We start from the raw sequence: 24,266 nt of genomic DNA, 5'->3' as shown, positions 1-24,266 counted from the left end.
CCCCCCCGATAACTTTAAGTCATTTCCTGAGTTGACCAAGCAGAGATGGAATTGACCTCAACCTTGTTGCTAGCTAACTGACATCATTTATCTTGCATTACAATCTCAACTGAAGACTGAGGTACGCCCGAGGGTGGCCTCATCCACAAACCCATTGCGTGTGTTTCTAGCCAAACTGTCCTTATAGGCAGCCATTCTGAAGAGAGAAAAAAAATCACTGCAAACATTCCATTATGTCACACATTTCAACATTAAAATGAACAATTTATCCATTTGAGGGTGGGAGTATCAAAGCAACAGCATTAAAGTATAACAAATTCTCAGCATGTGACATCGGAGTTGAATTCTATTTCATCTGCGTTGAATTCTATTTCAATAAAACAGAAAGACGTTCTAAATGGTGCAGATAGAAATATAATGAAGAGCTGACAATTTCTATTCTATATGACAACCGTATATGTTCTACACAATACATTTCTATCTGAACATTCTGTAATGTTTCATCACCCTGAACAGGCCCCAGTTGAAAAACAGAGAGGGGTCTTCACATTTTGACGCCATCTTCTCAACCAACCTATACCGAAAAGAAATATACCCAACAGATTACAAACAAGTAAATGGAATGACACGTAAATAATAGATAGGAAATGTTTTCCCCATTCCAACTGTAAGCAATTAAATATGAAAACATACATAAGAATTGGTTCATTTCTATGATGCAACAAAGGATAGGACATGCACAGTAATTGCATGGTTACTATATGTTGAGATATATGGACATACACCCAAAATCGACAGTTTTATACAGGGTAATTCTGAAATAATCATTATATTGTGGCAACATATCGACCTCATACTCATCATTATTATGCAAAGGCTATTTTGAATGCATTGCTGGCCAAATCTTCAACACGCTCCTTACATTTCAATATATTTGACGTTTGATATTTGATTTATTTTCAGTATGGGAAACTTCAACTTCCCTAAACGTTCTACACACATATAATCCACTGTGACACCCAGCATGTACAAGACCACCTAAACTACAGCGTTTCCTAGGTCCTTAAACACAAACACAGCAAAGCCACAATATGTTGGAGATATGTGGCTAGCTACGCCCTTAGTCCTGCCATGATTCATTGACCTCTGTGTGAACTGTGAACTCAATGGAAAACTAGTCAAAAGAGTTTGGACCATGTGATTAGCAAAGCCATCGTGGCCAATTCTGGATGTGCTCCTGGCCAGCTGTAACGTGTGTGCGTTCGTGTGAACAGAATAATTCTGATTGGCTGTGTCAATCTATTCCTCTGAGGTCGACCTATCAGCTTTAAGCTGCAGCCTGAATCAGATGAAGCCATCAACCACGTAAGTCTCAGTCACTGAACCGTAAAAAACAAAAGACAAGAGAAATAAAAAAACACCAACATCATTCCCTCAATTCTCAACTTTTGACATAAGCCTCTGAAGTGTCCGATTTATATTCATATATATTTATATAAACCAATAAAATACATTATAAATGTCACCCTAAAATTGCAGCAAAAAAGGTCTTAAAAACAAAACAACAAAATGTGACAGGCTAAGTATATGTACATGATTGGGGGATGTCTGGATGGGGCAAGTTTGGGACAAGGGGGCCGTATTAACAAGATCAATATTACAAAATATTCAAGAAGGCATCTCTGATATTCACTCCCTCCCTCCGGTACACTGCAGCGCTGCACTTTGCTCTGTCACAAGACTTCCCTTCCATTTTCCTTCTTGCACACAGGCTGTCCAGTCATCTAAGCCGTGACCAGTTTCTTTGCTTCTGTCGGGTGTTTGCTTTGTTTTTATGACTGTATATGGATGTCCATCCCCTGTGTGGGTCTGTCCCTACTTGAAGTTGGCATAGTCAGAAAAGGCATCAATATACTCCTGGACCACTTTGTAGCAGAACTCGTACTGCTCCTAAAACAGAGAGGAGAACATCACAATAATGATTAAAAAGGATATTACTAAATACACAACCAAGATCAATTCATTTGCACACAAATGGAATTGCAAAACTATTCTAAGTCACTGAAAAAGTTGTGTTTTAAATGCTGTCCAAAAAGACAGTAGAGAAAATTGTGTATGTGAAGTATCTTATATGGCGGCGATCACATAGAGGACAGAAATATGGGGGGAAAAGAAAATGTGGACAGAGGTGAGTTTCTGACGTGGTGAGTCAAGAGCTCGTTGATGAGCTCATATAATCTTGTTTGTGTTTACATTTGTTGTTGACAAAAAAGCTGGTATGGTAGAAATAGAGTCAAACCTATATTGTTGGTCGATATTGGCCGTTTACCGCTATATCGGTATCGGCCCATAATTCAACCGATATTCAATGAGTAGGATGAATAAAGGGAATCTCATGCTTATCTGAACATTTGCGACATTCATGACGTGTCATTATCGCGCTCCTGAGTGCAAGAGGCGGCACTAGAGTGCTAGAGGCGTCACTACAGATCCTGGTTCGATTCCAGGCTGTATCACAACCGGCCGTGATTTGGAGTCTCATAGGGCGGCGCACAATTGGCCCAGTGTCATCCGGGTTTGGCCAGGGGTAGGCCATAATTTTAATTAAGAATTGCCTAGTTAAATAAAAGGTTAAATAAAAAATATTGCAGGTAGCCTAGCACTTAAGAGCATTGGGCCAGTAACTGAAAGGCCGCTGGTTCGAATCCCCAAGGTGACTAGGTGAAAAAACTGTCGATATCGCTCTGGTTAAGAGTGTCTGCCAATTTTTTTAATAAACATCACAATGTATGAAATCAAATTTTTGAAGCATAGTTATTGGACAATTGCTCTTTTCAAATCAAATGTTATTTGTTACATGCGCCGAATACAACCTTACCGTTAAATGCTTACTTACAATCCTTTAACCAACAATGCAGTTCAAGGAAGAGAAAATATTAACTAAATAAACTAAAGTAAAAAATGCAATAAAAAGTAACAATAAAATAAGGCTATATACAGGGGGTACCGGTACCAAGTCAATGTGTGGGGGTAGAGGTTAGTCGGGATAATATGTACATGTAGGTAGGGTTAAAGTGATTGTGCATAGATAATAAACAGCGAGTCCAAAAACAAAGGGGAGGGGGGGGGGGAAATTTAAATAGTCCAGGTCGCCATTTGATTAATTGTTCTGCAGTCTTATGACTTCGGGGTAGAAGCTGTTAAGGAGCCTTTTGGACCTAGACTTGGCAGTCTAGTACCGCTTGCTGTGCGGTAGCAGAGAGATGTCTGACATTTTTTGGGGCCTTCCTCTGACACCGCCTAGTATATAGGTCCTGGATGGCAGGTAGCTTGGCCCCAGTGATGTACTAGGCCATATGCACAGCCCTATGTAGCGCCTTACGGTCGGATGCCGAGGAGTTGCCATACCAGGTGGTGATGCAATCAGTTGGGATGCTCTCGATGTTGCAGCTGTAGAACTTGAGGATCTGGGGACCCATGCCAAATATTTTCAGTCTCCTGAGGGGAAAAGATGTTGTTGTGCCCTCTTCACGACTGTCTTGGTGTGTTTGAACAATGATAGTTTGTTGGTGATGTGGACACCAAGGATCTTGAACTCTCGACCCGCTCCACTACAGCCCGTCAATGGGAGTGTGTTCGGCCCTCTTTTTCCTGTAGGGCATGATCAGCTGCTTTGTCTTGCTCACGTTGAGCGAGAGGTTGTTATCCTGGCACCACACTGCCAGTCATGGGTGAACAGGTAGTACAGGAGGGGACTAAGAACGCACCCCTGAGGGGCCCCTGTCTTGAGGATCAGCATGGCAGATGTGTTGTAGCCTACCCTTACCACCTGGGGGTGGCCTGTCAGGAAGTCCAGGATCCAGTTGCAGAGGGGGGTGTTAAGTCCCAAGGTCCTTAGCTTAGTGATGAGCTTTTTGGGCACTATGGTGCTGAACGCTGAGCTGTAGTCAATGAACAGCATTCTCACATAGGTGTTCCTTTTGTCCAGGTGGGAAGGTGATTGAGTCATTGTGGATCTGTTGGGGCGCTATGCGAATTGGAGTGGGTCTAGGGTTTCCAGGATGATGGTGTTGATGTAAGCCATGAACAGCCTTTCAAAGCACTTCATGGTTACCACATTTCCAAAATACAGGAAGGCATATTTATTCAATGCGAGTTCTTAAGCTTGTAACTCGCAATTGCATCACGTGCATCCCATGCATTGTACAGTTGGCTAAACTCAGGTTGAATAATTGCATTATTATAACGCATATCATTAAAGCTGGAATCCTTAAATGGTGAAACTGCAACATCCATTTGAGATAGTGTAACAGTCTGCATCATGTATGTCGGTGTCGTGTAACATAGCATGTCCTCACCAGTGTCTGCACCATGTGGGGTCTCTGCAGCCGGAGGCTCTTGACGGTCTGGAAGACGTCAAGGATGGCCTCAGCTTTCACCCGCTCCAGGACCGTGCTCAGGGCACAGAAGGTCCCCGTCCGCCCTGCGCCCGCACTGACACACACACACACACGCACACGCACACACACACACACACACACACACACACACACACAGGTTAGCTGTGGTTAGGCACACACACAAGATGTTGATAAGATATGATAAATTGTTAAAACATTCGGTGTAGGTTACCTGCAGTGGACAGTGATTGGGTGGTTGCCAGATTGTTGCTGCTGCTTCTGGACAGCAGCAATGATGTTGATCATGCCTTTCCCGTCACTGGGAATGCCCACTTCTGGCCAGCCATGGAAATGAAACTGTCTCACCGTACGAGCCTTGTTCTCCTAAAGAGTGAGAAAGGAAAGAGTAAGACAGGAAGAGACACGCCCAACACCAGTGTTTCCCAAAGGGATATTTTCAGCAGCGGTGGCAAAGTTAGCCTAGCGGGGTAGTGGCAGTCTTATGCTATCTGAGTGACTCAAATATTATTAGAAATCTATGACGGCCCCATGCCATGCTAAACATTTTTCCGATTCTCCCTGTCTGTCTAGTTTTTATTTTGGCAGTTATTGTTTCTCAAAGATTATGTAAAATTATGATTTATGGGTGAAGGGGTAAACACTGCCCACACATACAAACACACACTGAAGACCCATAGACGTGACTAATCAAATCTTGTTGACATTTGCTTGGCGTGTGCGTGTGCATGTAGAGTTTTGAATGGGTTATGTTGACTGCTAGTGTTTTTCGAAGCGGCCTCTGTCCTCACCCTGTTGTTGGTGACCAGGAGGTCTCTAACAGTGTAGCTCTCACTCTCCTCCTCCTTCTTCAGCTCGATGGAGATGTCCCCACACACCATCACCCCATCACTGGGCCAGTACTGGGCACACTTCTCCTACAGAGAGAGGGGGGAAGAAAGCGAGAGAGAGGTAGATAGGGGGAGAAATTAGCAAGAGACAGACACTCACAGACAGACAGACAAAGGTAGCCTGGCGGGTTGGAGTGTTGGGCCAGTAACAAAGGCTGCTGGATCGAATCCCTGAGCTGACAAGGTAAATATCTGTCCTTCTGCCCCTGAGCAAAGCAGTTAACCCACTGTTTCCTGGGTGCCGAAGACGTGGATGTTGATTAAGGCAGCCCACCGCACTGCTCTGATTCAGAGGTATTGGGTAAAATGCGGAAGACACATTTCAGTTGAATGCATTCAGTTGTACAACTGACTAGGTATCCCCTTTCCCAAAGATAAACAAAGAAAGAGAGAGAGGCAGACAAAGATCTGATGGCACTCTGCAATCAGCTCCAGGAAGTATTTAAACTAACAGAGAATGATCCTCTAATCACGAGACAGAACCAGGAAACAGACCAATAAGGAGACATTTCTCTTCCAATCATTGTTCTCAGTAATAACATACTTTACTGGCATGACTGAGCTTAGCGAACACAGTGTCGTCAGATTAGTTCAATGGGCCCCATCCTTCACTGTGCCCTCTCCTTTCTGCCCATCTCCTCCTTCCTATGGCCTCCATGCTCCCTCTCACACTGTCTTCAGATTAGTTCAATGGGCCCCATCCTTCACTGTGCTCTCTCCTTTCTGCCCATCTCCTCCTTCCTATGGCCTCCATGCTCCCTCTCACACTGTCGTCAGATTAGTTCAATGGGCCCCATCCTTCACTGTGCTCTCTCCTTTCTGCCCATCTCCTCCTTCCTATGGCCTCCATGCTCCCTCTCACACTGCTCCATCCCTCTCTACATGCTGTCTCTCTGTTGTGTCCTCCCTCCATACCTGTCCTCTCTCCTCCAGCTCAGTGAGCATGACTATGGAGCAGCTCCTCCACTCCCAGATCATCCTCCAGAAGTCTTCGATGGTGTGCTGCAGCGGGCCCTGGCTGGCCATGTACGAGTCCTTCTGACGGTACCCCTGGGCCAGACACAGGTAGAAATACGCAGAGGTTAGATGTGTACGCACACGCACACACACACACACGGGTTTGTCTTTATTTGTACTATTATTTTCTACATTGTAGAATACTAGTGAAGACATCAAAACTATTAAATAACACATATGGAATATTGTAGTTACCAAAAAACGTTAAACAAATCAAAATGTATTTTATATTTGAGATACTTCAAAGTAGCCACCCTTTGCCCCGATGACAGCTTTGCACATGGTATTCTCTCAAACAGCTTCGTGAGGTAGTCACCTGGAATGCATTTCAATTAACAACTACAAGTTAATTTGTGGAATTTTTTTTCTTCTCAATGCGTTTGAGCCAATCTGTTGTGTTGTGACATGGTAGGGGTGATATACAGAAGATATCCACATCATGGCAAGAACAGCTCAAATAAGCAAAGAAAAAATTTAAGAACTTTGAAAGTTTCTTCAAGTGCAGTTGAAAAATCATCAAGTGTTATGATGAAACTGGCTCTCATGAGGACCGCCACAGGAAAGGAAGACCCAGAGTTACCTCTGCTACAGAGGATAAGTTCATTAGAGTTACCAGCCTCAGAAATTGCAGCCCAAATAAATGCTTCAGAGTTCAGGTAACATACACATCTCAACATCAACTGTTCAGAGGAGTGAATTAGGCCTTCAGAGTCAAATTGCTGCAAAGAAATGACTACTAAAGGACACCAATAATAATAAGAGACTTGCTTGGGCCAAGAAACACGAGCAATGGACATTAGACCGGTGGAGTCCAAATGTGAGATTTTTGGTTCCAACCGCAGTGTTTTTGTGAGATGCATAGTAGGTGAATTGATGATCTCCGCATGTGTGGTTCCCACCGTGAAGTGTGGAGGAGGTGGTGTGATGGTGACACTGTCAGTGATTTATTTAGAATTCAAGGCATACTTAACCAGCATGGCTACCACAGCATTCTGCAGCGATACGCCATCCCATCTGGTTTGCGCTTAGTGGGACTATCATTTGTTTTTCAACAGGACAATGCCCCGAAACACCTCCTTGCTGTATAAGGGCTATTTGACCAAGAAGGAGAGTGATGGTGTGCTGCATCAGATGACCTGGCCTCCACAACCACCCGACATCAACCCAATTGAGATGGTTTGGGATGAGTTGGACCGAAGAGTGAAGGAAAAGCAGCCAACAAGTGCTCAGCATATGTGGGAACTCCTTCAAGACTGTTGGGAAAGCATTCCAGGTGACGCTGGTTGATAGAATGCCAATCATTTCTCTACACCCGCAACAACATCTGCTAAACACATTTTTGGTCACTACATGATTCCATGTGTTATTTCATAGTTATGATATCTTCACTATTATTCTACAATGTAGAAAATAGTAAAATGAAGATAAACCCTTGAATAAGTAGGTGTGTCCAAACTTTTGACTGGGACTGTACATAGGCACACACACGCGCCAGCTTAGACATACACACAACAACCACTATATGATCCATTTCTGCCCGTATTAGACTAATCTCCTGTGTTGTGTATATGTCTGTATTTGGATGTTTCTGTACACTAGGGGTCTACCCTTCCCAAAGGTCTCTACTGTATCATCACTATCATATCTCCTGATAGGCATCTCCTTACATTCACATTTGAGTCATTTAGCAGACACTCTTATCCAGAGAAACTTACAATAGTGAGTGCATACATCTTCATACTGGTCCCCCATGGGAATCAAACCCACAACCCTGGCATTGCAAGCGCCACGCTGTACCAACTGAGTCACACGGGACCATCTTGTCACCTTTTATGTGAAGACAAACTTGTATCTGTGCTAACGTTTTGTTAATTTGTCTCATTTTAAAAACACTCATAACACAGGTGAAGTGAGCCATAATATGGTGTCGGTTTCATAGTTGTTTTGTCTACTCACGTCAATGAAGGAGGCGTTGACATAGTCCGTGTTCTCCTCCCCTCTCTTGACTGGGATGATCACTCTGTTGAACTCATCTACGAGACACCAACAAACAGTTTACATTACATGGAGTTCTGTGACCGACGAGGTTTGAATACCAGACTGCATTAATCTGTGGAGCTAAAGCCTAGGAATTAGCTCAGGGAGGTTTGTAGCCGTGACTCACATGGGATGATCTGGAGAACTCGGTTCTTCTTCATGTTAGCTGGCAGGTTGCCTGTTCTCATCTTGTCGTTCTGGATCTTGATGGAAGTCAGCTTCTGTGTGGGGAGACAAAACCACTGGCTTGGCTCTCACACTCAGGGGAAAAAACACAGCTACTTCAATGGTTTAGATCTGGGTCATATTCATTGGTCAACACCAAAGCAAAACATGTTGCAAGGAAAATAAAAACAAGCATTTTCAGGTAGTCCCTCCCTGTTTCAATTTCAATGTATCAATTCCTTCCTTGCTAAATAAATATGATCCAGAGTCAAACGGATAGGCTGTCAAACATTTAAGCGTAGCTGAAGTGAGCTTGCTTAAGCTTGTGCTTTGTACTTTTGGGACTATTCCATTAGTTCCATTGTACCAGGCAAACAAAATCACCTTGAACTCCGCTTCCATGCCCCCACAGCCGGCGGCGGAGGGGGCGTAGAGCTTGGCCAGGTGGGACTCCAGGGAGGTCACCTCCAGCTCAGTGTCCCCATACAGATAGTGCTCCAGCATGGCCTGGAAGATGAACACGTACTGCATCTGTGGAGAGGGAGGGGGAATAGAGAGAGGGTGGAGAAGAGATAAAGAGAGAGGGGGAGGAGAGAGAGGGGGATGAGAGAGAAAGGGGGGGGTAGGGGGGATAGAGAGTGGGTGAAAGAGAAATCGCTAAGACTTTTAGTGCACTTGTGATGCCCATATCATATATCCAGAAGAGGAGTCAGATGACAACACAACATAAATGGGAAATAACCACATACCCTGAACACTGCCAATATTGAGATTTGAATGGAAACCTGTTCATATAGTATATTGATATGAGTGTGTGATCTATTTCAGGTCAAGGTAATGTGGTCTTAGTCAGGTCAGGGTAATAATGCTATAGTCAGGTCAGGGTAATAATGCTATGTGATCTTGTTGTGATCTTGTGTTAGTCAGGGTTATAATGTTATGTGATTTTGTTGCAGTCTGAGTACTTTGAGGTCTTGTGTTGGTCAGGGTACTAATGAGTAATGGTTTGGGTCAAGGGTAAAAATGTGTACTGGTTTGAGTCAGGGTACTAATGAGTACTGGTTTGGGTCAGGATAATAATGAGTACTGGTTTGGGTCAGGATAATAATGAGTACTGGTTTGGGTCAGGATAATAATGAGTACTGGTTTGGGTCAGGGTAATAATGAGTACTGGTTTGGGTCAGGGTAATAATGAGTACTGGTTTGGGTCAGGATAATAATGAGTACTGGTTTGGGTCAGGGTAATAATGAGTACTGGTTTGGGTCAGGATAATAATGAGTACTGGTTTGGGTCAGGGAAATAATGAGTACTGGTTTGGGTCAGGATAATAATGAGTACTGGTTTGGGTCAGGGTAATAATGAGTACTGGTTTGGGTCAGGGTAATAATGAGTACTGGTTTGGGTCAGGATAATAATGAGTACTGGTTTGGGTCAGGGTAATCATGAGTACTGGTTTGGGTCAGGGTAATAATGAGTACTGGTTTGGGTCAGGATAATAATGAGTACTGGTTTGGGTCAGGGTAATAATGAGTACTGGTTTGGGTCAGGGTACTAATGAGTACTGGTTTGGGTCAGGATAATAATGAGTACTGGTTTGGGTCAGGATAATAATGAGTACTGGTTTGGGTCAGGGTAATAATGAGTACTGGTTTGGGTCAGGGTAATAATGAGTACTGGTTTGGGTCAGGATAATAATCAGTACTGGTTTGGGTCAGGATAATAATGAGTACTGGTTTGGGTCAGGGTAATAATGAGTACTGGTTTGGGTCAGGATAATAATGAGTACTGGTTTGGGTCAGGAAATAATGAGTACTGGTTTGGGTCAGGATAATAATGAGTACTGGTTTGGGTCAGGGTAATAATGAGTACTGGTTTGGGTCAGGTAATAATAGTATAGGATAATAATGAGTACTGGTTTGGGTCAGGGTAATAATGAGTACTGGTTTGGGTCAGGGAAATAATGAGTACTGGTTTGGGTCAGGATAATAATGAGTACTGGTTTGGGTCAGGGTAATAATGAGTACTGGTTTGGGTCAGGGTAATAATGAGTACTGGTTTGGGTCAGGATAATAATGAGTACTGGTTTGGGTCAGGGTAATAATGAGTACTGGTTTGGGTCAGGATAATAATGAGTACTGGTTTGGGTCAGGGTAATAATGAGTACTGGTTTGGGTCAGGGTAATAATGAGTACTGGTTTGGGTCAGGGTAATAATGAGTACTGGTTTGGGTCAGGGTAATAATGAGTACTGGTTTGGGTCAGGATAATAATGAGTACTGGTTTGGGTCAGGATAATAATGAGTACTGGTTTGGGTCAGGATAATAATGAGTACTGGTTTGGGTCAGGGTAATAATGAGTACTGGTTTGGGTCAGGGTAATAATGAGTACTGGTTTGGGTCAGGGTAATGTTGTGGTTAGTGCTTGTTGCGGTCAGTTCAACTTACGTCTGTCTGGACCATTTGGCAGCGCTGGGCTCTGATACGTGTGACAAAGCCAAAGACGTCCACCTTTCTCTCGGTGTTCATCATGTCCAACATGGCATCTATCACTATGAAGGTACCTGTCCTCCCCACCCCCGCACTGACACACAGACAGAGAGGGAGAGACAGACAGGCAGACGGAGAGAGAGAGAGTCAGAAAAGAGCACGCACATAAAGATAGTATGTGGTATGTGACTGAACCTAGGGCGTGTTAGCCCACCAAGCTTAAGCCTAGGCATTAGCTTGGCATCTAAGCGTCACAGAACCACCTACACCAATAACACACTCACCTGCAGTGGACAACGATGGGGCCAGCGTACTGGGGGTTGCAGGTTTTGACCTTCTTGAGGAACTTGAGCATGCCGATGGGCGTGAAGGGGACGCCAAAGTCTGGCCAGCTGGTGAAGTGGAACTGGGTCACCAGCCGCTGAGGCTTCTTACCCCCCACATCGCCCACCTAGAGAGAGCGAGAGGTAGAGAAGGGGGGGTGTAGATGTAGAGACAGAGACACCATTAGTTTAACTGTTTTGGAGCGTTATTCAAGACTAATGTTATCTTCAAATTATTTTTTGTTTTTACATTTTCACATGAGCTTTGCCATCAGTGTACCTGCTTGGTGTACATCCATATCACATGGGTTTGATAGATGGTGTTGTGAGAGGAGAAAACAAAACAAGAAAAAGAGAGGGGAAAGAGAACAGTCCCCGAGGAGAAAGAGGTGAGAAGACAAGTCCAGAGAAGACAGGAGAAGGAGAGAGGAAAAGGGAAGAGCAGGGTACCTGTTGGATGCAGAACTTGCGGATGGTGTAGTCCACCAGCACCATCATGTCCTCCACAGAGACCCGGATGTTGCCGTAGGTCCAGCAGCCCTGGTCTGGCCAGTACTGGGCACACTTACACTGAGACACACAGAGAGATTGCCGCTGTATGGATTTCTTTCAAATGAAAAGAAACAAACACTCATAGTCGTACATTCATATGCCTTTTCACATTGCAAATTTGACATGCTTAACATACCCAATCTTCGTCATATAGCAACTACTATGAAAGACCTAGTAAAGGTCTGTTCAGAAGAGTGGAACATTACACAACAGTTCCAGTAGATTTTGTACTGTGAAGAACATATTTTAAATGCATTTCATGTTGAGTGGGCAGTTGTGTCAATGGTTTTAATGAACTTTCTATCTGCAAAATTCTGAACCTTCCACCTTCCTGAACACACCTGTTGTCACCCCTCCCCCGCTCTTCCCTCCTTCTCCCCTACCTCTTTTCTTTCCTTCAGGTTGGTCACCATGACAATGGTGGCTGTGTTCTGTTCCCAGATCATTCTCCAGAAGTCGTTCACCGTCTCCTCCTTTGGCCCTGAGAGAGAGGGAGACAGAATATATTATAATCCACTGTTTATTATCATCATTGAATTAATAAGTTCCTATATGTTTGCACAGGCAATGATATATGTGGTAATATTAACATGGCAATCACCACATTAGCCTATCCCAGTGGCTAGAGTAGCCTCTTTACCTTGAGCTGCAATGAACTTGTTCTTCTCTTGGTAACCCTGTGAACAAGAGGAAGGCAGAAGAGGAAGAGTGTGAGAAAAATGTTTGATCGCTGAATAGGTGTAATGACTGTGTCTGTAATGTTAGGTAATGTTCTGCTGTATCATTGATGTATAATGACCTTGTCTTGCATTGTTAGGTAATGTTCTGCTGTATCATCGATGTTTAATGACCAGGTCTTGCATTATTAGGTAATGTTCTGCTGTATCATTGATGTTTAATGACCTTGTCTTGCATTGTTAGGTAATGTTCTGCTGTATCATCGATGTTTAATGACCATGTCTTGCATTATTAGGTAATGTTTGGATGTATCGTCGATGTTTAATGACCTTGTCTTGCATTGTTAGGTACTGTTCTGCTGTATCATCGATGTTTAATGACCAGGTCTTGCATTATTAGGTAATGTTTGGATGTATCGTCGATGTTTAATGACCTTGTCTTGCATTGTTAGGTAATGTTCTGCTGTATCATCGATGTTTAATGACCAGGTCTTGCATTATTAGGTAATGTTTGGATGTATCGTCGATGTTTAATGACCTTGTCTTGCATTGTTAGGTAATGTTCTGCTGTATCATCGATGTTTAATGACCAGGTCTTGCATTATTAGGTAATGTTCGGATGTATCATCGATGTTTAATGACCAGGTCTTGCATTGTTAGGTAATGTTTGGATGTATCGTCGATGTTTAATGACCTTGTCTTGCATTGTTAGGTACTGTTCTGCTGTATCATCGATGTTTAATGACCAGGTCTTGCATTATTAGGTAATGTTTGGATGTATCGTCGATGTTTAATGACCTTGTCTTGCATTGTTAGGTAATGTTCTGCTGTATCATCGATGTTTAATGACCAGGTCTTGCATTATTAGGTAATGTTCGGATGTATCATCGATGTTTAATGACCAGGTCTTGCATTGTTAGGTAATGTTCGGATGTATCATCGATGTTTAATGTTTAATGACCTTGTCTTGCATTGTTAGGTAATGTTCTGCTGTATCATCGATGTTTAATGACCAGGTCTTGCATTGTTAGGTAATGTTCTGATGTATCATCGATGTTACTCTACTTTTTGATGTATTGATGTTGTTTCTACTTCATGTGCATTTAGCGTGGGACATAAGTTCTACAAATGAATTATTTTTATTTTGTAAAAAAAAAGAGAGAAAGAACAAAGGAGAGAGGGACGGAGAGCGAGAGTGATGAAAAATACTTTTCTAAGGCAACCTTTTATTTATTTATTTTACCAGGAAGTTTAATTAAGGTCAAAAGACTTCTTTTACAAGGGAGTCCTGGCCAAGGAGTAGCTAAAAAAAACAAAAAAAAACAAGTCAGCGCCTGTCATTGATGCCAATGGCTTGTGGCGTCACTCACGTTGATGAAGGATGCGTTAATGAAGTCGGAGTCTGGAACTCCCTCTAGTGATGACAAATGCACCCTGGAGTGATCATCTGAAACACAACAGAACCTTGATTAACTGAATGGCCAGCCTGTTTTAAAGGAGCTACATGTAACATTTCACTACCGTTCAAAAGTTTGGGGTCACTTAGAAATGTCCTTGTTTTTTTTAAAGAAAAGCACATTTTTTGTCCATTAACATAACATCAAATTGATCAAAAATACAGTGTAGACATTGTTAATGTCCATTAGAAGCCCATTATCAGCAACCATCACTCCATCACGTTCCAATGGCACGTTGTGTTAGCTAATCCAAGTTTATCATTTTAAAAAGGCTAATTGATCATTAGAAAACCCTTTAGCAATTATGTTAGCTTAGCTGAAAACTGTTGTTCTGATTAAAGAAAAAATAAATAAATAAATAAAACTGGCCTTCTTTAGACTAGTTGAGTATCTGGAGCATCATCATTTGTGGGTTCGATTACAGGCTCAAAATGTACAGAAACAAATAACTTTCTTCTGAAAGTATTACGTCTTTGCAAATGGTAAGAAGCCACCATGAGATGTTAGCCATTATTAAGCAGTGTCCTTAAAAAAAAGAATTATGGCTAAAATATTAAATGTAGCTAATTTAAAGTCTGTTCCAGGAAGAGTAGTATGACAGACTAGTGCCCGATTCAGACTATTGGGCTGAACTGATCCAAGCTATACTGGTGGTGTTACGCATCCGCCATAGATGCTGGAACAGTGCTGGAAAGGAAACATACAAGCCAGCACAGTACGTTCTCAAAGGTTGAATCAGGCTTTAGCCCCATGTTGAGGACTCACATGGCAGGATGTTGACGTAGCGGTTTTTATCCTTGTTCTCCTCTTTAGAGGCCGCGTCGCACGACGCCTGAATGGGACACACTGGCAGCGCCTGGACACAGAGCGCATTAGACACACAGACAGGTAACAGTGATATTAGCTGAATTCCCAGTGATGCGTTTCTATGGGTGATATTCTTATTCCCAAAACCAGCCCTGCTGGACACGAAAATAAAGCAAACAAGGGAAGAACGAGAAAGGGAATTAGGAAGTATTGGAACACAGCCATAGGCTCTGTGTAAGTTAGTACCTCTCCAATCTGAGTCAGTAGCTAGAATCACAAACATAGAGGGTTCTAATTGCAAGTACGATCTGCCCATTGTCCTGATATGGCCCATAGACGACTAAAATGCGTGTGTATAAATGTAAATGTGTGAGTATGTGTGAGAGTATGAGAAAATATATATGTGTGTATGTGCATAAGGACTTCATACGTTGAACTCCTCCCGGAAGAGCTTGTTGTCGTCAGCCATGCGACGATTCATCTCCTCCTCCAGCTTGTCGACAACAAGGGGAGGGTACTTCCTGTTGGTGCTGGGTGAACGGGCCAATAGTGGCACACTCTGGAGCTCTGCGAGAGCAGGAAGCAGGAAGGGAGGGAAGAGGGAGAGGAAAGAGAGGAGGGAAGGAATGGGAGGAGAAAAATGGGTTGAGAGAGTTCCACAGGAGATAGACAGAGACAGAAAGATAGAGACATAAACCCTTTGTTGTGACACTGCCAACAATAAATTATACAAATACAATTAATTATATACACTATACATAGTATTTCAATAATTTTTACAGTAAAATACAATAACAAAAACCTGTTGTAAGAGCCAGATAGTGACACATTCACCAACCAATGATTATAAACTAAATCAATACACTGTAGAAAAATATATTATATATTACATGTCCTAAACATTACATTCCAATCTGCACACGCAATGTCTCCAAACTGACTGTCTGTTCTGTAACAAAAGTCCACAAGGGGGCGCTGTAAACCAATCCAACGCTGCTACTGAACCACAAGTGGAACAACAGCATAGGCCGGGAACCAGTAAATGACTACAAAACCAATGTGATCTTATCCAAACAGAGAACAATGCAGAAAGTTGGCTATGATATAGATTACAAGTCCCTGTAAGTGTGCTACCACAGGCAAAACGTGTTCACAAAACTACAGTGATTTTACCTGTATCGTCTGATCTACCGTTGGTCAGCCTGAAGGAGTTGGAATGACTCCCGGCCTGCTTGTACTTCTTAAACCTGTCAATCAGACGACATGCATGAATAGATATATCCAGAATGACACACACTGCCATTGCCATGGTAACATCTGTAAAACTTAGTTCATCAATAGTCCTCAATAGGGTGTGAGTGTATGAAAGGTGACAAGAAAGCCATTTCCTGCGCTGCCCTTTAAAAACGGTAATGAATTGTGTGAGCAGGTTTGTGTGTACAAGACAGTTAGCGTTTTACGTGGGTCTCATGTCTCAATATTGTAATGCTCTACACACTTTTCTTGTCAGTTTAAATATGCCAGCCTGAGATGAGGCTGAAGACACTTCTGTCAGGCAGAAAACCAGGGATGTAATTCATTATGGCGCACCATAGCAAAACATAGTACTTGTTTCTTTTTGGACAAAACAAGCATTTTTTATTGGACAAGTTCAGGGAGCCCTCCCGGTGTCAGTCCATTTTTTTCTCTTTGGTGCCTCATGAACAGGACCCAGGGGCGAGTCCCCCTAAAGCTTCGTAGCTAATGTGGCACTATTTTCACCCTGACGTAGAGTATAGACCCAGGCCCCTTGCAGAACAGCAAAAGGCTTAATTTTGAGAACTTTGCTCACTTCAAACGAAGAAGATGGATTGTCAAACATAAGATTTAACCATTCTGACTCTCTCACTGCTGTGGGGCATGGTCGTCATTTTAGCCACAAAGCTTTCAGGGAACCCACCCCATGGTTGTGTTCAGCAGGGAGACAACATTTGAAAAGGACAGGTACAAGCTGAACTCAGCCAAGGTACGAGCTGAACTCAGCCAAGGTACTAGCTGAACTCAGCCAAGGTACTAGCTGAACTCAGCCAAGGTACTAGCTGAACTCAGCCAAGGTACTAGCTGAACTAAGCCAAGGTACGAGCTGAACTCAGCCAAGGTACTAGCTGAACTCAGCCAAGGTACTAGCTGAACTCTCTCTCACTTTGTTGAAAATTGTTTTGTTACCGTATATGCTCTAATGAACAGGAACCAGGTGAGCAGTGTGGGTCCGAGTTAGCGGTGTGGGTCAGGGTTAGCGGTGTGGGTCAGGGTTAGCGGCGTGGGTGGTTTTACCTGAGTGAGTGACTGACCTGAGCATGTAAAGGATGATGATGATGAAGACAATGACGAGCAGGGACGACAGAGCCACCATCACCGCAATGATGGGTGTGTCATCTGAGAGAGACAGGAGAGAGATAATTCACAACATGTTTTAAAAGTGTATCTATCCATTGTACAATGACTACTTGTCTTATGTTGGTCACATTACAAGACTCAACACACAAACACACTACAGGCTGGGAGCAGCACAGGGTCAGCCTCAGAGCAGCGCCCCTGGAGCACATTGCCTCGCACAAGGGCACAACGGTAGTAGGTGGCGGCCGGGCACAAGAGACACCAGAAACCCCCTGGTTGCCGGTTCACTAGCCTACATTTTCATGTCAGCACTGGGATTCCCTTTGGCAAGGCAACTTCTTTCATTCCCAGTACCTACAAAAGCAAGATGGTGAAGGTGGCTGGTGTGGTAATATTTGGTTTGCTCTCTAAGAAAAATAACCGTGCTGAGCGTACACGTGGACACTGTCCTTGAGAGTGTAGATACATCACTATTTAATTGGCAGGCAGAGTAAACCTTTCACATGATAGGCTACAAAACAGGAGGCTGGCGTCAGGCTTGTGTTCAAACTGTATTTGACTGATTTGACAAATGATTGAGCCTGTCTGGAGTGACAAATTGGGTTTGGGTTGGCACTTTGTGCTAAGCAAGCTTGATCAAGTGCACAAATTAAGTATTTGAAAAGAAAAACAATTATATTTAATATGGTTCATGGTAAACATGTTAGACAGGCTATATGCAACTCTGGCTGCTTTGTGACTTCTACACTGATTACAGGAGCTCCGAACTAAGGACATCATGGTGACAGTTAAACTGGACAGCTTTGTTATGTCTTACGTACCATTTTCATTCCAGTGACATGAGAGGTCCTTAACCGTCATTACAGAGACGTCATTAACCGTCGTTATAGAGACGTTATTAACTATTAAGAGTCTAAGCCAGGGGGAAGGGGGTTCTACTAAGCTATATGAAATTGTATGAATAAGGTCATACTAAGGATCATTTAGCTATTTGATTTTGAATTTCAAGACCCCTTGAAGAATACATTTTTTAAATAATAATTTAAAGAAATGATTTTTGGTCTTACTGCTATTAGCCAATACAAACTCATAGAATAACAGATTTACTACCAAAAGACAAGTCTTGTGAGGTCTGTAGGTGTCCTAGAGCAAAAAACAACCAACATTTACATTTTATTGTCCATTAAAATAACATCAAATTGATCAGAAATACAGTGTAGATATTGCTAATGTTGTAAATGACTATTGTAGCTGGAGACGGCTGATTTTTAATGGAATATCTACATAGGCGTACAGAGGCCCATCATCAGCAACCATCACTCCTGTGTTCCAATGGCACGTTGTGTTAGCTAATCCAAGTTTATCATTTTAAAAAGGCTAATTGATCATTAGAAAACCTTTTTCTATTATGTTAGCACAGCTGAAAACTGTGGTGCTGATTAAAGAAGCAATAAAACTGACCTTCTTTAGACTAGTTGAGTATCTGGAGCATCAGCATTTGTGGGTTTGATTACAGGCTCAAAATGGCCAGAAACAAAGGACTTTCTTCTGAAACTCATCAGTTTATTCCTGTTCTGAGCAATTAAGGCTATTCCATCTGAGAAATTGCCAAGAAATGGAAGATCTCGTACAACGCTTTGGACTACTTCCTTCACAGAACAGCGCAAACTGGCGCTAACCAGAATAGAAAGAGGAGTGGGAGGCCCCAGTGCACAACTGAGCAAGATGACAAGTACATTAGAGTGTCTTGTTTGAGAAACAGATGCCTCACAAGTCCTCAACTGGCAGCTTCACTGGCAGACTCAACGTCAACAGCGAAGAGGCAACTCCGGGATGCTGGCCTTCTAGGCAGAGTTCCTCAGTCCAGTGTCTGTGTTATTTTGCCCATCTTAATCTTTTTTTTTGGCCAGTCTGAGACATGGCTTTTTCTTTGCAATTCTGCCTAGAAGGCCAGCATCCCGGAGTCACCTCTTCACTGTTAAAGTTGAGAATGGTGTTTTGCAGGTTGGATAAAATCAACAGTAAGTGATAGTGATCCCAGTGGGAATCTAACCCAAAACCCTGGCATTGCTAGCACTAAGCCACTCTTACCAACTGAGCCACACGGGCCACATTTGATTTCATGTGGTTCAAACTGCCATCTTGGCTATTTCAGCTAATTGTTGTTCATTTTTCATTATTTTGTGGAATGTTCAGTGTTCTCTGAGGGACAATGTACACATTGAATGGTGCTGCACCACGTTGTTAGGAAGGTAATTGAAACTGAGAAGAGGCACTATTCGGTCCATTTAATTTCAATGTCTCATACCATGGGCATAGAGGATGGACAGAATCCACAGACAGAGGAGAGATACTGGAGGGCTTGAATACTGCGTGTGTTCGACAGGCCAGTTAAATTATTGGCACATCGCTACCACGACTGCTTATGACATCTGTCATGCTATCATAAAGTGTCAGCGCGGTGGTATGACCGCTTGGCATGCCATTTTAATGAGACATCAAAACCTCACACACAGTCTTACCGGTGTCTTCTTCTCCACCACCTGAGGAGGATAAAACAAGACTCATTACTATCAAACCTAAAAAAAACATACAACAACCCCCTCCGCCCTTAAATTCTCGACTTTCACTCTCACACACTCCACTATCAATCAAATGTAATTATAAAGCCCTTATTACATCAGCAGATGTCACAAAGTGCTGAAACCAACATACAGTTAACACAGACACACACCTGGAACAGTAGCACCGCCAGTGGCCGTCGTGACTTCCACCGTTGGCTTTGTGTCTGTGTTGGTGGCGGTGTCTGGTGACTGAGTCTCTGGAACAGAGGTCCCATTCTCCCCACCCCTACCTGACTGATTGTGGTTGAAGCAGGTGGGGGCTGCGTGGTGGAGTTCACGCCTGTGGGGATTTTGGGGGCTTCAGTTGGGCCAGGTGGTGGTGGAGGGGGGACGGGCGCAGGGGTGGCACCACTTGGGCCTGCAGTCAATATGACACCATCCACGGTTCTGGTAGTTGTCATTGTTGTCGCGGCAACCTTCGGGGCTGTGGTTGTTTGAGGGGGAGGAGGGGGGGCGATGGTTGTTGTCAAGGGAACATTGGGGAGGGTGGTGGCGGGAGGGTCCTTGGATTTGGCAGTGGGGACTGGACCTCCTAGGGATGAAAGGTAAGGTGTGAGAGAGGAGAGAGAAGAAAGACAGAGAGAGAGGAGTGAGAGAGAGCGACATATTCAGTTTATTTAGGCTATTTCTGTTGAGTCAATTTGCAGCTTCATGAGAGGTGCAGTAAACAATAGCGTTGAATATGTCAAATGGTGTCAGTGGTGGGATCCGGCTGTTCAGGTGATGATGTCATGTGGGTCCTTCTTACCTGTGGGGGTGGGAGGTGGTACCTGGGCCGAGATGGAGACCCTGAGGGCCACACTGAGCAACAGGAGCAGGACACACACACCCATACTGCCCTGGGAGAATCGGGGCACATGCCTTATTACCCTTTCACAGTGCAAACAGATGATTGGATTATTAATCCAGATGTGTAGTTGTAACTGGAGGCTAATCCTGGGTGATTACTTTTACAGTATAATCCAACTAAATGTAGGTACTTACAAACATGTTTTTTTTGGGGGGGGGGTATGGGAGTGATATATATATCTTTTTACAAGTGAATATAAAACTTTTTAAATGCATTTATTATCATGATTTGAGTGGAACAAGGAGTTGACCTCTTACCTTAAGAAGCGAAGTTGGCATCAATCACTCATTCGCACAGTGTGGTCCTGGATCCAAACAGAAAGGAAGACACTGTTAGAACTGCACACTGCTCTTGATAGTATTACTGATCTTTAATAGGCTTACATATCGGGCTCACGGCCTTCGTCAGAGCTTTTATGAATAAAAAAAATTAGCACCCTTATGTAGACCTAGCCCCACCCACATCCGTTCCACTTATCGAAATGGGTTGGAGGCAAAGGAAAAATAAACAAGTGCTACCAAATATAACAATATGCATTTCATAAATATTAGAATAAAGTGTGTAAATAAGACATATTAAACACACCTGTAAAACCACAATGAGGACATAGACCTACCGAGCAAGTTATCATTCATCATTGGGTACATCGTACGAAAAACATCAGAGTGATCTTAAATGGGGGTATAATTCATGTTCAAACTCACAACATAACATACATAGGCATTTCATCATTAAGTCCTTCAGGAAATAATGTCTGGAGGGTGAAAATCCCAAACCATTCTCTTTTACTCAGAGTATTATTAATGTCATCTCCCCTGTCTGATATATTAACTTTCTCTATGCCACAAAATCTAAAGGTAGAAATGTCCTGCTTTAGGTCATTCACATGTACTGCGACTGGATAATCACTGTCATTTCTCCTGATTGAATTTTTATGTTCCCTGATTCTCTGTTTGAGAGACCGAGAGGTTTTACCTACACAGCACAGCCCACATGGACAGGATATAATATAAATAACATGGATGGTGGAACACGTAATAATGTCATTTATTTGGAACCGTTTTCCTGTGTGTGGGTGGCAGAAATATTTACACTTCATCATATTGTTGTACTGTGCGCATCCTCTGCCTTTTGAATTAGGGTCAAGGTCAAATATTTTTCCCAGAAGGATTGACTGATCCCAAACTTGCTAGGTGTGATTTATCCCCAAAATCTCCTCAGTTTAAAAAAAACAATACTGAATGCACTACATATTCTGCGGTTAGGTTATCAAACAATGCCTGCATCATTTATTTTATCTGCTGACTTAGCAGCAGCTTTTAAATAATGTGATTTACAGTTAGTTTAACACATACAAGCTCACAGAACGGGACCGCCGAGTGCTGAAGCACGTAAAAATCGTCTGTCCTGGGTTGCAACACTCACTGCCAACTTCCGAACTGCCTCTGGAATCAACATCAGCACAAGAACTGTTAGTCGGGAGCTTCATGAAATGTGTTTCTATGGCCGCGCAGCTGCACACATGCCTAAGATCACCCGTCGCAATGCTAAGCGTTGGCTGGAGTGGCGTAAAGCTCGCCGCCATTAGACTCTGGAGCAGTGGAAATGGGTTCTCTGGAGTGATGAATCACGCTTCACCATCTGGCAGTCCGACGGACGAATCTGGGTTTGGTGGATGTCAGGAGAACGCTACCTGCCCCTATGCATAGTGCCAACTGAGAAGTTTGGTGGAGGAGGAATAATGGTCTGGGGCTGTTTGTCATGGTTCGGGCTAGACCCCTTAGTTCCAGTGAAGGGAAATCTTAATGCTACAGCATACAATGACATTCTAGACAATTCTGTGCTTCCAACTTTGTGGCAACAGTTTGATGAAGCCCCTTCCCTGCTTCAGCATGACAATGCCCCCGTGCACAAAGTGAGGTACATACAGAAATAGTTTGTTGGGATAAGTGTGGAAGAAGTTGACTGGCCTGCAGAGCCCTGACCTCAATCTATGGAACACCTTTGGGATGAATAGGGACGCCGACTGCGAGCCAGTCCTAATCGCCCAACATCAGTGCCCGACCTCACTAATGCTCGTGGCTGAATGGAAGCAAGTTCTCGCTGCTGTGTTCCAGCATCTAGTGGAAAGCATTTTCCAGAAGAGTGGAGGCTGTTACAGCAGCAAAGGGGGGACCAACTCCATATTAATTTTGGAATGAGATGTTCGACGAGCAGCACATACTTATGCCATGTCGTGTATATATCGTCAATAGTCCATCAATAAATACATTAAAAATATGTTGTTGTTTTTTAGGCCATATTGCCCAAACCTACTATGACCCATGCGGGCATCGAACCCACAACCCCATTTTTGCCAGCTCTGTGCTACAACCAACTGAGCCATTAGATGTACATAGAAGCCCACCATTCTGTGTTCTAAATCCCCGTCACTCTCTCCCTCGTGTTATGGATGTGTCTTGTATCCAGGTGGTGCATTGTAACATGAATATTTTATTTTAATTTTTTTATTTTACCTTTATTTAACCAGGCATGTCAGTTAAGAACAAATTCTTATTTTCAATGACAGCCTAGGAATAGTGGGTTAACTACCTGTTCAGGGGCAGAACGACAGATTTTGTACCTTGTCAGCTCAGGGATTTGAACTTGCAACCCTTTGGTTACTAGTCCAATGCTCTCACCACTAGGCTACACTGCCGCCCCATAGTGGGACACGGTGAAGGAAACGGAATCTGGGAAAAAAAGCATGTTATGTATGCATTTCAGCTTGGGCCTAGCCCTATGTGCAAGATGAGACAAAGTTAACCTACTTTTGGAAAGAAATCGAGAAGTTAGGGACTGCGAAGGACCCACGAGTCGGGATTGAGACAATTTTTTCAGATTTTGAATTTGGACATGGAAAAATTGCTTGTATTGTGTAATAGCTTTCTGCATTGACTGCAGTGGGGCTCACCTCAAACAACAATGAAGGGGATTCAGTTGAAATGTGTGTGTAGGGAAGGGCCTAGAGAGCGCCGGCATGGTGGGCTGACTGTCTGATGTTATCCCACCAGTCCACTGGGTGCGGTTTTACTGACTGAGCTGTGATAATCCCTGGCCTAATCCCATGGTTTTGACCCAGGAATAATCTAGTCCGTCTGGCTCTCTTTATTGCAATCTAGCCACACACACACGCACAGGGATGACTGCAGACAGACACACAAATCCTGGTTATCAGGAATTTGCTGCTAGAACCTTCAAATTGGGTGCAAAAAACAGCTACTGTGCCACTTCTATCTAGGGGGAAAGGCTGTGATTCTTACAGTTTAGACCAGTATTTCCCAGCCCTGGTCTTCAATCAGTTGGACACTTCCAAATGGGGACCTGTTGGCCTACTCATCCACTATCAAATGTATGATATTAAATGCCCACACCGGTAGAAATTCACTTTTTTGAGCTGAAAGACGATGGCCAGAGCTTACCCATTATGTTGCACATCGACGCAAGTCAATAAGTCATCATCAGTAAATCAAAGTATGATATTTGGGCTTGAAGTGCCAAATCCGAATGTGTGACTTCGGATGAAACCATGAGTCTTAAATGTCTT

The 24,266-nt window shown here is 43.3% G+C and overlaps 2 protein-coding genes across 4 annotated transcripts; both read right to left on the bottom strand.

The window, feature by feature from the left end:
* On the bottom strand, positions 1 to 20,004 carry LOC135541455 (receptor-type tyrosine-protein phosphatase alpha). Of its 3 annotated transcripts, none has more exons than XM_064967716.1 (20): positions 19,941 to 20,004; positions 19,729 to 19,749; positions 17,161 to 17,245; positions 16,004 to 16,077; positions 15,261 to 15,397; positions 14,789 to 14,879; positions 13,937 to 14,013; positions 12,530 to 12,566; positions 12,273 to 12,370; positions 11,788 to 11,943; positions 11,299 to 11,465; positions 10,973 to 11,108; positions 8,912 to 9,058; positions 8,490 to 8,583; positions 8,282 to 8,358; positions 6,224 to 6,358; positions 5,210 to 5,335; positions 4,633 to 4,784; positions 4,359 to 4,494; positions 1 to 1,950 (listed from the first exon to the last, which is right to left on the bottom strand). In XM_064967716.1, the coding sequence occupies exons 3-20, from the start codon at positions 17,220 to 17,222 to the stop codon at positions 1,876 to 1,878; spliced, it is 1,977 nt and encodes a 658-aa protein (XP_064823788.1). In that variant the 5' UTR covers positions 17,223 to 17,245; positions 19,729 to 19,749; positions 19,941 to 20,004; the 3' UTR covers positions 1 to 1,875. The 3 variants fall into 3 exon arrangements, with proteins under 3 accessions (XP_064823788.1, XP_064823789.1, XP_064823790.1); XM_064967717.1 differs by having other exon boundaries at positions 8,490 to 8,580; XM_064967718.1 differs by having other exon boundaries at positions 11,788 to 11,907.
* LOC135541481 (uncharacterized) lies at positions 17,222 to 20,663 on the bottom strand. Its single transcript, XM_064967792.1, has 4 exons — positions 20,579 to 20,663; positions 20,061 to 20,362; positions 19,729 to 19,749; positions 17,222 to 17,245 (listed from the first exon to the last, which is right to left on the bottom strand). The coding sequence occupies exons 1-4, from the start codon at positions 20,661 to 20,663 to the stop codon at positions 17,222 to 17,224; spliced, it is 432 nt and encodes a 143-aa protein (XP_064823864.1).
* Between the last annotated feature and the right edge of the window lie 3,603 nt (positions 20,664 to 24,266).

The sequence above is a fragment of the Oncorhynchus masou genome, chromosome 6 (assembly GCF_036934945.1).
Source record: "Oncorhynchus masou masou isolate Uvic2021 chromosome 6, UVic_Omas_1.1, whole genome shotgun sequence".
Classification (NCBI taxonomy): domain Eukaryota; kingdom Metazoa; phylum Chordata; class Actinopteri; order Salmoniformes; family Salmonidae; genus Oncorhynchus; species Oncorhynchus masou.
The sequence above is the reverse complement of the archived record's forward strand: the minus strand, read 5'-3'. Positions and strand labels throughout refer to the sequence as shown.

Excerpts from the sequence above, each read along its gene's own strand:
- LOC135541481 (XM_064967792.1), bottom strand. The coding sequence starts at position 20,663 with ATGGGTGTGTGTGTCCTGCTCCTGTTGCTCAGTGTGGCCCTCAGGGTC. Across the intron at positions 20,363-20,578 it reads ACCACCTCCCACCCCCACAG|GAGGTCCAGTCCCCACTGCC; the intron begins GTAAGAAGGACC and ends TTTCATCCCTAG. Across the intron at positions 17,246-19,728 it reads TGGTGGAGAAGAAGACACCG|ATGACACACCCATCATTGCG; the intron begins GTAAGACTGTGT and ends TGTCTCTCTCAG.
- LOC135541455 (XM_064967716.1), bottom strand. The coding sequence starts at position 17,222 with ATGGTGGCTCTGTCGTCCCTGCTCGTCATTGTCTTCATCATCATCATC. Across the intron at positions 11,466-11,787 it reads GCAAGTTCTGCATCCAACAG|GTGGGCGATGTGGGGGGTAA; the intron begins GTACCCTGCTCT and ends CGCTCTCTCTAG. Across the intron at positions 8,584-8,911 it reads GCATGGAAGCGGAGTTCAAG|AAGCTGACTTCCATCAAGAT; the intron begins GTGATTTTGTTT and ends CTCCCCACACAG.